General features: G+C 41.4%; 1 protein-coding gene across 4 annotated transcripts in view; it reads right to left on the reverse strand.

Annotated features, from left to right (window-relative positions):
• The window catches only part of CNTNAP5 (contactin associated protein family member 5), an 807,688-nt gene that overhangs the window by 298,802 nt on the left and 488,327 nt on the right, over positions 1-20,559 (reverse strand). For all 4 annotated transcript variants that reach the window (XM_045479457.1, XM_045479456.1, XM_045479455.1 and 1 more), the window contains exon 11: positions 15,397-15,503. In XM_045479457.1, the coding sequence (XP_045335413.1) occupies positions 15,397-15,503 (107 nt within the window). The remainder of the gene's footprint in view (positions 1-15,396; positions 15,504-20,559) is intronic.

The raw sequence follows: 20,559 nt of genomic DNA on the forward strand, positions 1-20,559 counted from the left end.
AAATCAGCTGTTCTGCCCAAAAACACAAACTGTGGTCCTTCCATGGACTCCTACTGAGCAAAGAAAAAGGCAACACCTTAAATGAATCTTCAGGGAATTATGCCGAGTGAAACAGTTAATTCTACCCACACATCCCTTCCCCTCTCACAGGTCCTTAACTGCTATAGGCTTTTTAAAATTCAATCTCTGGGGGCACATGGGTGGCTCAGTTATTTAAACATCTGACTCTTGATGTTGGCTCAGGTCATGATCTCGTGGTTCATGAGATCAAGCCCTGTGTCAGGCTTCATGCTGACAGTGCAAAGCCTGCTTGGGATTCTCTCTCTCTCTCTCTCTCTCTCAAAATAAATAAAATAAAATTTGAAAAAAATCCTATCTCTGATAGAAGATGAGGTATTGACGCTTAGCATAAGCTGGGCCTTTTAAAAAAATGTTTATTTATATATATTTATTTATTTATTTAGAAAGATTCCCAAGCAGACTCTGTGCTGTCTGTACAGAGCCCATCTTGCGGCTTGATCCCATGAACCATTAGATCTTGACCTGAGCCAAGATCAAGAGTTGGAGGTGCAAATGACTAAGCCACCCAAGTGCCCCTAAACTGGGGCTTTTTAAATCTTGCATTGGGTTTATGCTTTGTGATATAACGGCATTATAAGGATGTTTATCACCTGCAAGTGAGAAGAAAATCTAACTCTTGTCCAAGATTGTAACAAAAGGCAGAAGAAATTATCTTCATTAAATAAAATGTAAAGCAAGGGTAGGAAACAAATATGGGGTTGTGCTTTGATTGCATAAAATATAACATGGTCAGCATCTTAGACACACCAGGGCTGATGGGGATAACATTGTGGCCCGTGTTATCATTAAGGTGCTAAATCATTCTAAGGGTGCCTGGGTGGCTCAGTTGGTTAAGCATCTAACTCTTGATTTTGGTTCAGGTCACGATCTCATGATTTGTGGGATCAATCCCAGCATGAGGCTCTAGGCTGACAGTGTGAAGCATGCTTGGGATTCTCTGTCCCTCTCTGGCTTGTATGTGTGCTTTCTCTTCTCTCTCTCTGTCTCTCCCTCTCTCTCTCTCTCTCTCTCTCTCTCTCAGATTAAATAAACTTGAAACAAAGACACTAAACAATTCAATATGGCATCAGCTATAACAAGACAGTTGTACCATATCAGGCAGAAGCATGACATATTAGGTGGAAGTATAACCAAATATGGCAAGATGAATATCGGTACCACAGTGATGGTTTGACAGATAGCACTGGTCAGTTTTAGGTGTCAACTTGGCTGGAGTATAGTCCCCATTTATTCAATCAAACACTTATCTATATTTTGAAGATGTGATCAAAGTCCATAATCCATTGACTTTGACTAAGAAAGATCATCCTAACATATCTGGATGGACTCGCTTCAATCAGTTGAAAGGCCTGAGAGCAGAGCTGGGATTCCCTGAAGAAAAGGAAATCATCCCTGTGAATGGTACCTCCAGCTGCCACCCTGGGATTCCAGGGTTGCCTGGCCAGCTCCCACAACAGCACAGGCCATTTGGCAGGGGGCGGGGGGATGGGGGGATATATACCTTAATACATACTTCCTCCTGATTCTGTTTCTCTGCTGAAACCCTGCTGACTGATGACAATTTTGTTATCATCAATATTCTTCTCCATTAGTAAGAACCTCAATCTATACAAGTCAGTCTCCTTATTTACCCTAACTCCAGCCAAGTTAATTCCACCCTGGATTCCTGACCCTCCCCCGCTTTCCCTGGCCTTGCAGATCACACTTACACACCAGGTATAGTTCAATTCTAGAATTACTGAACATTCCCCCCCACACTTCATGTTTCATCTGGTCCCTCCTGCTCGGGTGTCTATACGTTTATCTTTACCCATATTCAATTCAATTTATTCCTTGACCATGTACGATCTTGAACTATTTTCTGAGTATATAATATAGGACCCCCACCATTTTTGCTAATTTCAAAGTCCTTGAGAACAGGCATAAGATCTTTAATTACTCTGGTATCACCCACAATGATATTGTTGGACCTGGAATGAGCACTTACTTACACATGCCTGACAGAAGCCTACGCTGTGTGGAAGGGTGATCTGAAAGGAGAAGAGATTTTCACAAACCGGCGCTAAATGAAAATAAACAACTTAATTAAATCCTAACATAACAGCAACCAATATAAACTGTGGAAATCATCTATGTTCACAGATTTGGGGATCAACTATGGTCATTATAATATGGTGGTAATAAGTAGACTATGCATTGCTTAATGTAGGCAAAAGCAATTTCCTTCCTTGGTTATTATTACCTAAGTACTTTCTGAATCCAGTGATTATAAGATCTATGGAGACCTCTGATATCATACTTAATTCAAAGCAACAGAGGTATGATAGAGGTGGAAGAAAACCATGTCAAGTCCTCCTCTTTGGGGGAACTCCTCAACACCAAGCAAGAAGAGAAAACAGCAGGTTGTCCATGGTAGGCTCATAGAAGGCACAAGAAAGACTAACCAGAGAAAGCTAAAAGAAGGTATTAGCTTCTAAGAGAAGCAGATCTTCTACCCACCAGAGAGGCACAATAATAGCAGGAGGTATTGATCACCCTGTTTCTACAGCATCACTTGAGGAAGGATGTAAATAACATATTTGTACTGAAAGGTCCTTTCCAAACATAGAAATCAGCATCTGTTACTAATCTAAAAGCTCTCTACTGAAGACCAGAAAAGGTAAAAGTGTGGAGGATTTATGAAGGAAAGTAAGTAAATCAAGAGAGCCTCCTACATAAGGCACCATACCTGATGCTCCAAAGTGATCCCTTATTTATCATCCAAAAAAAAAAAAAATCCTAAGACACAGACATGATTACTCCTATATTTAGAGGTAAGAAAAGGAAGTTTCAGAGAATTTGAGTAATTTTTCCTAGGTTACCCAATTTTTAATTGCCAGAGCCTGGAAGTGAATGAATTTCTCTTCTCGTACTTTATCTCCATAAAACTAAAGTTCTCTTCTCATGCTTCATGTCCATAAAACAAAACACAATTTAATTTTTTGTCTACCTCTTTTGACAATCCCCTGCTAATGTCATCAGACTGAAGACTTCCCCTAGGCAGAATCAGTAGAGCATAGGTCCTTACACTGATGGCCTGTGAGCTCCAGGCAGACTACAGATTATGTAACGTTTATCCCACTGAAAGCCCATTTGGACAACACGCGGCCATGAAATCAAATGTCAGCAGATGATTCACTTGGTTCCTCTTTCAGCCATCGTGACAGTGGGATCAGGGAGACAGGAGCAAGGGGATGATTGCCAAGGTCTTCATCATCACATTAGCTGCCAGTGGGAAATCTGCACTGCCAAAACACGACTCTGACAACTCGTCCGTTGACAGACTAATAAACTCAGTTACACATCCTGCTCTGACAATGGACAGCTTCATTTCCTTTTCATGTTTTCTACAAATACTGACGCACCCAAAAATCCTCTTTGTGCTAATATCTTCAAATGCAGACTACACCTATGCCGCCTGGAAGATGATTTACAAGCCAGTTTGGGAGCTAATGGGGGACTGGACTGTACGTGGGGGTCCATAAGAAATGTGCTCCTAATTCAAAGAAAGAGCCTCAGGGCTCCACTCAAGTGAAAAACAGGAAATTTCTCTTCATGGTGACCAAAGAGAAAGCCTAACTGACCTTGTGGGGTATCATACATTGTGTTGTCTTTCTCCTCTCAGTGGAGAAGATATACAAACACACATCAAGGAAATGCCAACAAGCTGACAGTAAAAACTCCATTCTCTCAACATTTATTTTGCATACGCCATATTCCAGAGCCGATGCTAGGTATTGAGGGCACAGGCATGAAAAGCCCAAGTGCCTGTCCTCAAGGAGATTAAGTTAATGCTAACGAAAGATCAAATAGGTGATCCTCAAGCAGAGCATCGAGGTAGAATAGAGAATTATCTGGAAGAAAAAGTCAGGAGAAACATTTAGGATCAGGGGTACCTGGCTGGCTCAGCGGGTAGAGCGTCCAACTCTTGATCTCAGGGTTGTAGGGTTCAAGCCCCATGTTGGCTGTAGAGATTACTTAAAAACAAACAAACAAACAAACATCTAGGGTCAAAAGAATGCAGAAAAAAGAATTTGATGTGCTTAGCAGTGAAAGCGGATCAGACTTACTATAACATGGATACATATGAGATCATGACTGAAAAGTGTGATTTACAAGGGCTCCAGGTGATGAAGAGCCATACTTACTCAAATGGGAAGCAGGGATTTAATCATTAAGACAATGGAGAGCCACTGAAGAATGTGAAGCAGAGAAGTGATATACTCAGAGTTCCTTTTACCATACAGGTAACACCAACTGAATTTTGAAATAACCCTAGAATTTCACCACTATCAACTTACCTTAGCTAGAACATGATACAGCCATGGAAAGTTCTGTGGGATACACCCACGGATAAATTCAGAGACAACAAGAATATCCAGGTTTTAGTCCTGCTCCAGTCTTATAATGGAATGTCCTTGGGCTCTGCCTTCTAAACTTCTCTGAATATTGGGGTCCTTCCTCTAAATACTTGCCTTGTCCCTCACCAAGGTTGCCGTGGAAACAAATTGATGTAAATATATAAGAAGAAGGAACATATAAGGAAGGGCTAGAATCATACTTGTCAAAGGGATTTCATGCTCATTGATTCATGAATTTATCCTAGGAGCAATAAAAAACAGATTCTATTATTTTCCCTTGGGATATGGTGCAAGTGAGGCTCAAATTGGTGAAATAACTTGCCATTGGTCACAGTGTGATCGTGTTATGGAATTTTAATGGATAAAGGAATATTTTCTAAATTTTATCTCTAAATTACATAGTAAAAATATTTTGGCAAGTTTCAAGCTGAGCACACTAGAAATTCCTTTTTCATGACATGTTATATAGTACAATCTTACCCTATCATTTAAAGTAAAACTGATAACCTATAATGAATGATCATGCCATCTCTCTCATTCACTCATCACCTACTACGCTGATTACTCTTTGAGTTGATCCATTTCTAATGAAATTCACAGTAGTGCAACTCAACCAAATGCTTCAAGGGCAACATGTAAGAGCTTTAAGCATTTGTGACCCTTATACCCTCATATTTTAACTTGTTTTACTTTGAAAGACTTTTTTTTCACTCTTTTTAAAGTTTATTTTTATTTCTTTGAGAGAGAGAGAGAGAGAGAGAGAGAGTACACAGGGGATGGGCAGAGAGCCCTGTGCTGTCAGTGCAGAGCCCAAAGCAGGGCTCAAACTCACAAACCACGAGATCACAACCCGAGCCAAAGTCGGACACATAACCCACTGAGCCACCCAGGTGCCCCTAAAGGATTTTTTGAGGTAACAGTGTAAAAGAGCACTTTGTGCTTTATAAACCACAACAAGAGATAAGCTACATGATCCATGCAAATAATATCCTGAGCTAGAACACTGGAAAATGGCTAAGATGAAAAACAGTAAGTGTACAGTATGATAACAACACACTACAGAAAGTCAGCACGTGCATCCTGAGTCCTGCTATCAGAGGAAATCAAAATAATCTTTCCTAGTGACCATGTTGAATCCGTATATAATCCACATTGTACCCCCGAGGAATATGGGTTATATGAGTATGTGATTTGCCTCAGGCCATCTGTGGCAGAGACAGCTTTAACTTCTGGCCCCTTGAGCCCCCACTTGGGCTTTTCTCAGTGACACTGTGCCTCTCAGTTCTGCTAATGACAACACCTGCACCAGAACCTAAACTTTGTTTTGCAATATACAACATGAGACGTGTTCTCCCAGCCAAACAACTTAGCACAGGCATATAAATTACTGAGTATTATAAATGATATGAAAAATACACCAAAATTTTCATAATCATAATTTTAAATATATAATAGATACCATTTAACATGGAAGTGCCAAATCACAAATATTGAGCTAGATGTTTCTGGTTTCTTAGCATAGTGTATGCAATAGCTGTTTGAATGAGCTGTTATTATTTCAGAGATCAAGCAACCGAGTCTGCAAAAAGCTAAGTAATTTGCCCAAGACCAGGGAGTTGTAAATATAACCTAGATATGTCTGGATCCAAAGCTGAAGCACAGATGGAAAATGTGTCTTCATATATTGAGTTTAATATGTATGTATCCAGTCCAGATTACTTCCAGCTCATGGGACATACCAGAGCTTTATATTTCTATGGTGATTAGTCTTCTGTTGATTGAAATACATTAAAAATAAATGCTCATTGTCCCCACTCAGTGTTCAAAGTAAATACCAATGGTTCTCCAAAGGAAGGCAACATCAACAATTAAATTATCTCCAGTTAATTATAGTCTTTCATATTTGGGGATCTTTTGCTGTTTCTAAGGATTTGGAACAAAGCCAAAACTGGTGATTACATTTCTTGCACATTGTCAATCCAACCTAAGTATTTGAAGTTGGCTTTACTTAGCCTCAATTAATGACGGGAAGGGGAGAAGAAGGGAGAGATGGGGAAAAGAGGAAGGAAAGAACAAACAGAACAAATTATCATGTAGGAAATGACTGTGGGAAAGTCTTAAATCGTTGAGATGTGTTCAAAAGGAAGAAAATTGATCCGAGGTGACTATGCAACCTTGATTCCTCCTCCTTTCTAATAAGAAGTCTTTGTATCAGTTTTGTTATTAAATCCTGCCATGTTCTATAAAATATTTAAGAGTGCTCTTTCTTCCACTTAGAGATGCTGTAATGTGAAGAGGAAGTGCTTTCAGCCATCTAGAACTGGGTTCAAATCCCACTTCCTCTAGCTCTGTGGCTTTAAGCATTTGGCCATAAAAGAGATGTTTATGTCCATTGATCCTCTGCTGTGCACCCATATGTGCCAGATATGATACAAAGAGGGACGCACAGAACAGTAGCAGTGTGGAAAGGTAAACAAGAACCAAACTTTGCATGTTCGTATAGTGCAATAGATTCTATGTGAATGGGTACCAAAGGAGCAAAGTGGAACAACATCTAGGAAAGGTCCTGGTAGGCTTCTGGCAAGACTTGACACAGTTACTTGGGCAAAAAAAGTGTTAAGAAGACTTTCTGGTCAAGAAATATGCATATGTGAACACCCAGTGGTTTGAAGAATTGCCACCATCTAACAAGGTCAGAGCTAAGAACCAAAGGGGCCTCAGAGAGTGAGATGACATAGATTAGCCCCCCAATAAATCCATGGCACTGAAAAGAAGCTGAAACCAAACAAATGTCCATTCCCTCACCCCTAGGCTAGTAACTTGGGAGAAACTCAAACATTCTAGGTGCTCCTCCTTATATAGAATCCTTCCTTTGGTTCTCACTTTGGAAAAACACTCTCTTAAGACTTTCCTGCCTATCCAAGTCTGGCCCTAAGGTACATTCCCCATCCATTCTTTGAGAACTTTCCCTCCAGCTCAACCTGCTCCAATCTCTCTTTTCACAGAGACGCAATGCCCCTGCAGAAAGCAGTGCCTTCTCTTACTTCTTTACTGATGAATACAAAGATAATGGCCTTTGTTGCTGAAGGAGAGTCAAATCTTCTTAGTGGCAGGTAGCGGTTCTGAACCCTGGATCCTGACAACACCTGTGACAGTCATCAATTCACAAATGTTCTGGGAACAGCAAATTCCAATACTTTACAATACTTCTATAGTCATAGATTCCCTATGGAAAAATGGTTTCTTTCCTTCCCTTATTGTACTTTTCTACAACTTTTTTATTGCATTTATTATTGTTATTATTTGGTTTTGTTTTGTTTTTAGAGCGATAGTATGAGCAGGGCAGGGGAAGAAAGAGAGAATCTCAAGCAGGCTCCATGCTCAGTGCAGAGCCCGACACAGGGCTCGATCCCACAACCCTGGGATCATGACCTGAAGCGAAATCAAGAGTCAGACGCTCAAGTGACTGAGCCACCCCAGGTGCCCCAACTGCAACTTCTTTTTTTTAAACATTCATCCAGTCATTCAACTATCACCACACCCTATGATGGGGGATATCACTCAGACATGTCCATTTATAATCAATTCTGTGTTTTAAGTTACCACTTCCTCTTAGTCTTCCTTCTTCTTTCCTCACCATTCCTTCACACTTGTGACTCACTGTAGCCCTTCTTGAGTCCTTTAAAATGACTTACTTTGTAGGTTTCATCCTTGGCCTACCACACCTGGGCAACTTCAGCTACTCAAAAGGCTTCAGCAACTAGACCCCTCATGATTCTGATTTTCCTCCCAGGCCTCACTCGGGGATTTCCAGCTACTTCAGCACGGTGAGCACCTCTCCAGACTGACACTGCTCCCCAAACTGAACTGATAACAGCATCCACTAAATCTCCTCTTCTACCTGTTGAAATAGCAACTAACATGAAACAGGCACTTTGCATTTGCCAGATGCTAGGTTAAATACTTTAGGGGGGATTATTTTACTTAAGCCTCATGATATTTCCATTAGGGGGCCACTATTATTAGTCCCATATCACCAATAAGGAAGTCAAAGCACACAGAGCTCATATAAATTGCCCTAGGTGATAGAGCTTGTAAGTTGTAGGGCCTGGATTTGACAGGAGGCTGTCAGGCCCAGACAGACCTGAGAACTTAGTCACTATATTCTTCATTCATGAAGTCTTCCAAGCTAAAAAGCTAATAGTCATCCTTCTCTCTGCTGTATTCGATTTGTCTTCAAGTCTGTTTGATCGAATTTTAGATATGCCTTTCAAGTCAGGTCCCTTCTTCCTAGCTTGCTCCAACTCTCATTATTTGCTGTCCACACAATTGTAAAGAGCATCCAGTATCTCTTCCTTGTGCCCATATCTTCGTCTTACAACTTCAGTGCATGCTCTGCAAAACCATCAGAATTATAATTCCCTTTAAAAAAAGAAACTCCAATAAGCAAAATACAAACAACAACAAAATAAATATTAGCAAGTCATTTCTGAGAATTAAAGCGAAACCAACAAACCACGGCTGGCTCCTCGATGCTCAACAGAGAACCAAGCTCCTTCTGAAAGTAGCCCCCTTCCTTTACTCTGGCTGCATTGCCTTCCAATCCAACTTCCCCATTGCACTTCAGATTCTAGCCATGCTGGGCACCGGATAGACCTCTCTTTGCTGCGTGACCCTCATGTCTCTCTGCCTTTTTACATGTTGCTCATTGTTCCTTCCCCTTGCTCTTCTTCCTTCTCATCCTCTGAGCCCTAGTAAGGCTTCAGGGCTCAAAGGTCAATTACTGAGAAAACTTTCTCACCTCCGCACAGAAAGTGACCATGCCTGTGCCCCAGTAACTTACCACTACGTCGTGCTCGTACCTCATGTATTCGTGTACACAGCAAATGGCAGATTTCTACTGTGTGTCAGGTGGAAATCAGTGGCTGGAGACAGAAAAGACTCAGATACCACCCTGTCCTTATGGAGTCCCCATCTAATGGCACACCGAATGACCCATTCCCACTTAAGTTTCCGTCTCGCCAGTTACACGGTGTGCCCTTTATGCCACCAGTTCCTTGGCTGTGTTTAGTACAAATATAAACAAGACGTGGCTCCTTCTCCAAAGGAGTTTTCAGTCTCACTAGGGGAGTTAACGTAAATAAAAATAATGATGACACAAAAGACTGTGGTTAGTGTCATAAAATGAAGGAGGGCGTGGATTCCACAATTTATTACTATTATTCATTTATTTCTTCTTCTCCTTTAGGTGTCTAGTTGTAGCTGGGAACATCTGCAGAAGGCACTGGGGTTACGCATGAAGATGAATTTGCTTTAGATTTTGATAAGAAACCCACAGAATGATATTAGGATATGAGCTGCTCTGAGCTAAGAGCTATAAGCGATGCCTTTAAATAAGCCTCTTATTACCAGAATCCCCCACCCTCTCTAACCTGTCGCTCCAACCACGAAATGCCATGCGGTTACAGACCATTTACCTACTCTTAAAACAGCCAGAAGTGTTATCCCTCTGTGATGACTAGTGTAGAGTCTGATAGCCAGACAACTTGACATGCTCCCAATCAATACCCGGCTATTGACTGCCCAATGGGAGAAGCACTATATCAGGCTTGGGAGAGGAAGAAAGCTGACATCCTCTTGCCCAGCTGCAAAGTGAGCTAAAAGGCACTGTGAAGGTGTCAGGAAGGACTGCAAAAAGAGATTAGCCAAGGCTGGGAAATGGTAAAGAGACCCTGGAAAGGGACCATGTGAATGTCATCAGACATAGTGAGAAGATCAAGGACACTCCCACTCAATAGGAGACATAGAGAAGATGATAAGTAAGTACTTGTGTCACTTATTGAGTCCACTCAACGTGAAAGGAATCACATGCATAGTTACTGACACCAGATGGGCTTTCAAAAGGTACTTGTTGCATGACAAAGTAGAATTCTACAGAGAGAGACAGTCTTATTCTTATTGTATAAGTCATCTAAAAAAATAAAAATAAATAAATACATCAACCATTTTCTTTATCTGGAACTCACCATGAAGGTCAATAATAATTTCCATTTCAATATTCAAATGTTTTAGTAAAAATGCAAGTGGAAGAGTTTTTTTTTTTTTAAGTTGCAGCAAACAATTCTGGCAGAGAAGGCAAAACAAGATATCAGAAAATAATAATCAGAGTACAAACTGTAGCCAGACTTTAGGAAAACAAGCTGAAAATATGAATCAAGATCCTTGAGACTATTCATGGTCTTTGACTCAGTAATACCACTACTAAGACGTCCTGAGGAAACAATAGACTATGAAGGATTTAAAAATTACTTAAGCACACAGATGCTCACTACAGTTGGTTATAATAATAAATATTTGGAAACAACACAGGTCCTCTCCACCCCCCGCCCAAAAAAAAAAAGATGACAGTGTTTGAATAAAAGTCATTAAATGGACTATTTATTATGTAATCATTAAAGTGGTATTTATAGATATTGCAATAGCACATAAAAAGGTTTGGTTATAATGGGAATGAGCTCAGATTTCCCCTAGGGAAAACTGCTTTATAGGAATATCATTTGGGCTTTGGGAATGAATGGAGCTATTTATCTTTCCTTTCTGGAGCCACGGAAATATATGCAGTGTTCCAAAGTATAGCATAGATATTCCTACCATCACATCTTGGCTCTTGCCTGTTTCCATAAGCTTTCCTATTTCTTACATTCATTTTAATTTTTGCTGTCTTTCAAGTGCTAATTCATCCTACTTTCTTCCATGATGACTGCACGATTATTCTAGAATGCAAAAACATCTTCATCTCGCAGTCTTCTACATTTTCAATCATGTATCACAATATCCCAGTGTGTCTCAAGCAATATGAAGGAAGTCATGGATGCCTCACCATTAAGTTCACATAGAGAGGTTTGCAAATGTCTTATGTGTTTAAGAAAGGAAATAAAACACAGAGCTTAAAATGTGTCTGGCATCTGAAGACAGATTCCATTCATTCAAGTCCCAGCTCCACTAGCTGTGTGATCTTGAGGAAGGTACGTAACTTTTCTGGGTTGCCGTGTGATGCTCTATAAAATGGAGATAGTAATACCATATGACTTTATCATTACATGGTAGACTAATTATGCATTGAACTCCCATAATCAAATCCTCTTCCTTTTAATATTAACTTGCACTCATAGGATAGCATGACCAAGATATACTGTACCTGTTTAGAAGTTTGGCTTTAACTACATAACCTTCTAAACCTGCACGTTGCATCAAACCAAGAACACGGGTGACTATCTCTGGTGGTCTGAAGGCTCTGCTCATTGGTTGGGTTGCCAGGGGTTGTGTGGATTGCAAACATTGGTATACCTTCAGTTATTCCTCTGGAGAACAGAATACAATGCAGAGAAGGCGGCTCCTAACCAAAACAACTTACAGACACGACACGATAGGGCTCAATGACAGCTCATGGGATAAGTGAGAGACTCACATATCTTCCCTATCTGGAGACAGGAATTCCCCACATGCTCACCACCTCCTTCTTCAACAGGTGGTTTTGAACAAAGTGTACTTGAAAAGAAATGTAACTTGTATGCCCAACTTCTTTATGTATCATCAGGTAAGGTGGAAGGAAAATTGAAATGGAATGATGATAGATCTACTTTTACCAGCAACCCGCTCTGCCTAAACACGTTGGGGTTCCCATTGTGCTATTTCTTAGAGTCCATCATACCCTTCCCTTTACCCAGACTCCTCTCTTATCCACAAAAGCTGGAAGAAAGAAGTTAATCCTACCTGTCCTCAGCCCTGTTGGTTTACATTCACTAAGAAGCACCATAATGAAAAATTAAAACACCTTGAAGAGCTTGAAGAAACAAAGGATTAAGAATACTCAAGAAATTATCAGTTTTGAGTAATATGAACTGTCTTACAAATCTGAAGACTGTATATAATGTTGTGTGGATGACTGCTTCAAGAACACAGGCCCCAACACACCAAAGACATTGCCATTTCCACAGGAGTGGGGCTGTGAACTTGCTTGGGTTGTTTCAATCTGAGGGTGTCCTCAAATACCACCGAGCCTGCTACCTGTGAGCTTTGAGGGATCAGAAGCCCTATAACCCCTCTGGTAGTTTTCTTACGTGGTGGAGGGCCAAGGGGCCTAGGGACCTATGTATTGTCTTCTGCATTTGGGCAACTTTCATCTCTGATGCCCCATGCGGGGGGCAGTGCAGGGGGCTTGGACGGACAGGCTTTTTGCAGGCAGGAAAGCATGCCTTGGGTCACTCAATTTACAAATCTGACTCAAAACAATGGTCCTCACCCAACTGGGGAAGGGGAAGAAATCAGTTAGAGGATGACAAATTCTTGAACTGCACAGGCATACCAGGTGTGTTTGCCAGCCCTCAAACCATCCAAGGACCTGATTTCTCCTGGCTGGGTGCCCAGAAGGGAAGAAAGAGCCTAACAGTGTGGCAACCTATCATAGAGCACTGAGCAATTTCACAGCAAGGGGAATAGAAAGTGTTATAAAAACAGAATGGTATTTTTAAGGCTTTGTGTGTTGAGTCTCCTGCTCATCAGCTGGGATAGCGTTCCATTAAAAATCAGCACCTCACCTCCATTGATTTTCAACTTCACACTTTTTTAAAAGCTGGAAATATTCTATTTTTAGCCTGATGGATGGAGAAAATTAAAGGAGAAGAGTATCCATAGAGATGAACTCCTCGACATAGTGTTAAATTAGGAGAAAGTGAATGGAATAAGCTATAAAAACTCATAGAAATGTTGTCATGTGATTTTGCCTAAATTTGGGCAGCTTTGACTTAAATTTTCTTCAAGGTTCTATTACATTGATGGCTTTTCTGGTGGTCACTGAGCATCTCACAAGAGCACTGATGTGACAATCTAGAATCCAGACAGTACTATACAAGTAAACATTGTTCTTGGCTACTTAAGGATGATATCTCTGGAATTAGGCTCCATGCTCATAGGTTGGTATTTATTAGGAATCTTAAACAAAACATGTAATTTTAGCCTTAAAAGGGCCCACAAGATTTCATTAGTATAGAGTCTGTGAAGAAACAGCTTTGGAGTGACACAATGATACGCTTATTCAAGTACAAGAGCTAGGTAAAATCCAAATTTAATCTCTCTTAGTCCAGTGTTCCCTTCACTGTGTTCCAAATTTCTAAATAGAAAATTTTAAATAATATATTTCATTACATTTTTAAAATAAAAAAAATATTTTTAGTTCTATTTTAGATAGGGAGCATGTGCACAAGCAGGGGAGAGAGACAGAGAAGGGGAGAGGGAGAGAGACAGAGACAGAGAGAGAGAGAATGCCAAGCACGTTCTACTGTCTTAACGTGGGGTTTGATCCCATGAACCTGGGATCATGACTTGAGTCGAAGTCGGACACTCAACCAACTGAGCTACCCAGGTGCCCCGATAATATACTTCATTATAAAGCCAGGCGGGGTTTTAGCCAGGTGGTATTTTTCATTTCCACAGGCATCCAAAAAATAGTAACATCATCCGTGATGAACTTTGGGCTGTGTCGTCTCTGATGCGACTAGACATCTCTGTGGGCATCACTGGTAAATGCTACCTTGCAAGGCACAGAAAGGCTGTCGAATGGCTGAGAGGTCTTCAGGGCTGACAGCGACGACAGTGCCCCCTGCATCAGAGTCTGATCTCAGCACTGCCGGCATCTCCCATTTGCTTTCTGAATCTCTAGGTGCCATCCTGGCAACAGCAGGAACTTAGGAAACCCTGGTGAGGTTCACCCCTGCTGGGCCTCACCGTAGTCCTCAGCAGCCCCCTGGCTCGGTTCTTACATTTTTCTAACAGTTCCACCTCCTACCTCTCTACCTTCGAAGTCAATTTCACAGCTCACATTTTCGATGAAATCTCCCACAACTATAGCCAGCACCTTCAGATTGTGTCTTTCTAAATTATCCTTACAGCTCACTTCACACAGTTTGACACACAATTCTGTAAACGGCAAACCTCTATTTTGTCGTGTGTTTTTGTTTGGTGACCCCAACGAAACTATAAAATTACAGTAATCGGGGCCCCGGCTAGTCATTTATTTTTTTACTCATCACCCCTTATTCCTTGTGTGCTCCAGCCTCCCTCACTCACCCTGCTTCCTCTCTTACTTCTTACTATCAGCACTCTCCAGCCACGTCAAGCCACTCACACATTCAGTCTCCTTTTTCTTTTCTTTCTCTGCCACACTCCTACGAAAGATCAACTCAGGCCTTCTATTTGAAGCCTCCTTAACACTGACATGTCGTCATCGGAAGTTATCATCTAGATGCTGGTTCTCTCTGATCCCACAGCAAGACTGCAACTTTTGAATTGAGGTGTGCCCTTGTGACTTTCCTTGGACAATAGAATGTGAGTGGACATGATGTTTACCACTCCCAGGGGGAAACTTTCAACGGCCAGTGTATGCTTTCTCATTCTTCTCTCTGCCACAGCAACCTCCTGGGTGTCAGAGCACCGCCAGTATCCCAGAATGAGGACAAAGTGGAAGAGGGGCCCCTGCCAATGTGACATAAGCATGTAACACAGGCATGACGCAACCACTGGTTACTTAAGCCACTGACAGGTGAAGTTGTTTATTACAGTAGCCTAACCGAGCCCATCCAGACAACACCCTTGATCTAATAGCTCCCCTTGGTGACCCTAGGGCACATGGTCTCTCCTCTGCCTCCAACACTTATTCCCTTTCCTATCTGTGTTCCTGGCAGGCCACAAACTCTCTGAGGATATGGCTTATAGTCCTATAGGTATCCCACATGGCCACCAAGAAACATGTGTTGGATGAATGAACCCAAAGAGCCTGCCCCACGTTGAGCGCATCCTGAAGTCAGCACTGGCACTCCTGGAGGTGTGCCCATTCTGTGGGTAAGTCAGGACCACTCACAGTTATGACAGGTGGCGCCACTGTAACCCGTGTTACTGCAGTTACAGGAGAAGCTAGTCCAGGACTGGGAGCAGCCTCCTCCATGTTCACAGTAGTTTGGCAAACACCTAAGGAAACAAAGCAAAAGCAAACAAAATAAACCAACTCAGTTGACATGAAGGGAAAACACAAAAATGTCTGATACCCAACTACATGGACTGATAGAAGAATTTGATCTTCTGGTTTTCTATACTAAGTCAGACTTGAATAACAGCAAAACAAGTCTTTGGCTTAACTGCAAGACACAGGTCTGTCCAGCACTACTGTGAGATGAAATGCTCACAGCTGATTTAGGCAATTACATGAAGCATTTCAACATTGGGGCAAATTGCCATTGACTTAAAGTTAATTTGAAGTGGTCAGGATCTGTAAGATTTTTCATTTACCATCGAACAAAATGTACAAAGATTGCAATTTTGCATTTTGGAAAGGTTTTGCATTTTTAAAGGGAAGGGAAAAGGGGCAGATAATTGAGGTCACTGTCCTCATGATTCTCTTCTGGGTGATGGCCAGGAATCTATTTTAAACTACACATGAAATTTGAAAAGATGTTACCTGCTCATTTAACATGCAAGGAAGCTTTATCATTTCAAAAAATGCCAACCCACCCTTAAAACGACGCCTTTACTACTTATGATGAAAACAGTACCACTATTCTGAAAAACATTTTCACCACACACATTAAAAATTCTCTAAAGCATTCATATAATTTGACCCAGTGATCATACTTAAATGGCTCTATCTTAAGAATATATTTCAAAATATAAAGACTATGCATGCTAATTAACATCATTCACAAGGCAGCCATGATGAATCAATGTAGATGTCCAACATTAGAAAACTTCTTAGGGAATTTTTAGTACATAAAATTAATGGGCTATCATAAAGCTACTGCAAATGCTTAGCAAAAAGGATTATAACAAACTGAGACTGGAGTAAGTGAAAATTCAAGATATTAAGCATGGCCACAACAAAGTAAAATGAACACGTTATATCACAAAAATGATAGGAAGGACAGACTTCAAGCACCACTTGAATTAATGGGAGTGAAGGCAAAGGTTCATATCTTCTGGACAGAGATCATGGGCTTTAGGGTCACTTATATCTGAGTTTGAATCCCAGCTCAGGCATTTGCTGCATGATGTCTTGGGGCAATTAATTCTCTTCACTTCTTACACACACACAACTTAAAATCTCTACAGCACAGGAATGGTTGTGACAGAAATAACCTGGTGAATGCTCAATATTAATAATGAATATAATTAAGAGTAAAAGCAGTGATAAATGCGGGAACTCTTGAAAATAATCTTGAAATATAAAAAATACCATGAATTTAAAGGGGGAGAGGGTGTGAGTAAGGAAGTTACAGAAGTGGTCTAATACAATAAAAGGGTTCATTATGTAGCCTCTGAGAATGTGAGGCAAGCAAAAGTAAGATGATTTATCCTAAGTGTCCTATATAGGTAGAAAACCCTCCAGCAATGATTGTTTCAAAGCACAGAAACTAATATTCCTGCATATGTTCAGACGTATTATTAGAAATTTTCCGCTCAGCACAGCAAACGTACAATTGTGCTGACAGGGCTTATGTCTGGGGAAAGCATATTGGTAACTCCATAGTATCTAACTGTGGCTTAAAGAACAGAAGGGGGGAGGGGAAAGAGGAACCAGTAATTTTTCTATGGAACGTGTTCACAGAAACCAAGCAATCAACACATAAGCAAAAACAAGTGGTCCCTTTCCTACTCCAGATTGCATCCTTCCTCTTGATTCCCATTCCCAGCTCTTAGTCTTGGTCGAAGGGAAAGAAACAGGCTTGTCACTGATATGGACCAAAGTCCCCGCCCCCCCACTAGCCTTGAGTTGTGGGGAGTTACAGAAACTTGAGGCATCAGTGTCCACATCCACATATTCCAAGTAAAGATGTCTGCCCCAGGGTGTACCCTGATGGAGAGTCTGTGGGGCTAGCCTGTGAAAGCCCACCTACCCTACCCCTGTCTTCTCTTACATCCCAGCACCTCCCTGCTTCTGGATCACGCTGCTCCTGCAGGGCATTTTCTCCATCATTTTCCCCACTGGAATTGTCAAGTTGTTACACAACCGCTCTTTACCCTTATCCAACTCCATTCCACTTCCCTTGTCCCAATGCCAAACACGCACACACATACACACACACGTGCTCCCCTTCTTCCCCCAGCGTATAGTTAATTGCTTTAAAGATGGAAAGCAGAACAGAGCCAGGTGGTGAGGTACTTAATCCTATAGTTCTCTTGGTTTCAGTACCAAGAAGGTCCACATCGACCTCTTTTAATGTCTGACACTATAGAATACTCAGAAGTTCTCAGGGGCCATGTTTTCATCCACAGGAAGAAAGCTTGTGGGCAGTGAGAGAGAGAGAGACAGAGATAGAATACTGGGGTGCAGAATGCAGCAGAAAGACCGAGAGTTCTGACAGTACTTGTGTGGCTGGTTTTGGTTATTCCAAGATTTGGCTGCACCCCTGAACTTCTGAGGGCTGCCTGTTTTAATCTGTATCAGGTGCTGTGAGATAACCCAAGATCATTCTAGAAAAAACCCTATCCCATTCAGGCTGGCTTGAGCTGGGATTCCATGACTTTCAACTAACAGAATCTTAACCTTTTGTAAAACAGCACTCTATGAATACAAAAACAAATGAAAACCCTTGTTTTCCCTCTATTCTATACGTTAAAATATTTTAAAACTCAAGATTGCCAAATTCAGTCTGGCATGTAGTAGGAGAGGCCTGGGGGAAAATGGTAAGAAATATGTGGGCACTTTGACCACATCTTTAATAAGCTTCACACAGACTTCATGTTGCAGTGTTAATAAACTCAATTTGCCAGTGAAAAGGGTAGGATAGAAATTCATTGCTTATGGTCACTTTAAAAAATGATATATTTCTGAAAGGGAAAAGAGTACTTTGGTAAGAAAAAAAATCTAATATTCCTAGAATGAGAAAAAAAAAATTAATGGATGCTTGTAGCTTGGTTCATTTTGGTTCAACGCATACTATGATTAGAAAAACTCATCTGTAAAGCTGACACTCAAAATAAAAGATGCATAACCCCAATTTGCTTATTTAACAAGGGCAGTTTTATGAGAATAATTTCCACATTCTTTCTTTAATCAGTTCATTTTAACTTGTGCTTTGTTTCTTTTTCTCCCTACCTGCCATAAACTGAGCACTGAAGGCATGACCCAGAAAGAGAACAATGGAGGTGCTACCAAAGTAAGAAGGGCCCACTGAGGGTGATAGTCCATCACTATCTTAGATGTAAAGCCCTCAATTCAAATTGTTAGGAGATCATCACTCTGAATTCCTATCTCCTCAAATTCTAATGATACTTCATAGGCAACTGGATTTGGATGGATGTGCTTTCTCTTGGTGCACACTGGTTTAACAAAGAAAGCTGTCAGCATGAGCGCAACACTTGCCTTTGTCCTGTCCAGGAGCCCAAACAAGCAAATGCAGGGATGTGTGTCAGCAAGGACTTAGAGAGTGGGAAAGACCCACTGGAAGCTATTTGCTTCTTTATCAAAACAGAGAATGCATGGGCTGATGGGTGAGGATAGAAAGAGCTGAAGGAAAGGCAGATGAGAGTGAGAAATGGAAAGAGAGGGAAAAAATGGAATATGGACAAAAATTATAATGAGATTTAAGTGAGAATTTGTAATTTTCCCCCAAATCAAAACTTGTTCTGAAAGAGAAAGATCATTGCTGGTTGGGGCTGTGGACAAGCGAGGGCAGAGGTGAAGTCGGAAGAAAAGTCTTCCAGACCAGTCCATGGACCTCTCCAGTGGCCACCACCCAGCCTGTGGGAGTGCATGGTTCTTGCTTCACTGCTGTTGTTTTCTGGTGTGGCAGGTTGTTCAGAAGGATATACGAGAGAACAAAACATTTCTCTTTAAAGGCCAAAGAAGCTGCTTCGAAGAAGGGAAAGAATTTGTCAAGATGTTGGGAGATTGTGCCAGTCAGACGGCCAAAGATGGACATTTCTGAGAACGTAAACCAGAGTCCAGCTTCAAACATCCTGGCCAGCACAGTTTCTGCTAACCACACGTCCTCTCCATTGGCATTAGGAAGAACAAAAAGACTGCCTGGAGTTTTCGTCAAGAATGTTCGGAGTGGTTATTTCCCCAACTTAGCTTTCACTGAGACCATGAAAAAGTTTCCAGCTGGAGCAGATGAGGCTTGAGAAAAGCATTAGGGAACCAGTGGGGTTCAAGATAGTTCTGGAAAATGTAGTCTGTCCATTCATTTATAATTTAAAAAGTTTCGTATACTTAATACCCATTTTTGGCTTTTCGTACACAAAAACCAGATTACTGAGCAATGGACATTGCAAGTCTCATAAGTATATGCCAGTGACTTCTGAGTTTATACTCTGTGCTCATAAATGCAGCTGTCTGCTTCACAGCTCCACTTGGGTGTCTAACAGATGTGTCAAACTTTGCACGTCTAAATTTCTTATGTCCTGCTTCTCCCCCAGCCCACCTTCCACCCATATCCCTCACCATCAGGTGACAGCAACCCCATACTTGACACTGACTGTCCTGAATCCCTTCCATCAGCCCAGGTCCAAGGTAGGAGCAAGCCCTCTGGTTCTGCCTCCAGAATCTGTCCTGCATCTGACCACTTCCCATCACCTCTATTGCCACCGCTGTGGTCTGGGCCACCAGCATTTCTCACCTCAACAACTGTAGTCTTCAATGAACTGACCTCCCATCTTCCACTTTTGTCAATTCCCAACACAAGTGCAAGTGAGATCCTCTTAACCCTTAAGGTAGGTTGTACTGAAACTCTCCAATGGCTTCCTGCTGTATTCAGGGTAAAAGAAACATCCTTCAAATGACCTACCAGTCCCTGCTGATCTGTACACCCATTAATTCTCTGAATTCACCCCTAATGTTCTCCCTTTTCTACATCTGACCAAGCCACAGAAGCCAGCTTTCCATCTTTCCAGTTGACCTCCTCATTGTCCCTAAAGCATACCAGGGATGCTCCTTTGTCAGGGTCTTTCACTGAGATTCCCTCTGTCTAGAATGTTCTTCCCTGGATGCCTACACAACCCACACCTGTCTCCCTGTCTCTGCTCAAATGAT

This window comes from Leopardus geoffroyi, chromosome C1, assembly GCF_018350155.1.
Source record: "Leopardus geoffroyi isolate Oge1 chromosome C1, O.geoffroyi_Oge1_pat1.0, whole genome shotgun sequence".
NCBI lineage: Eukaryota > Metazoa > Chordata > Mammalia > Carnivora > Felidae > Leopardus > Leopardus geoffroyi.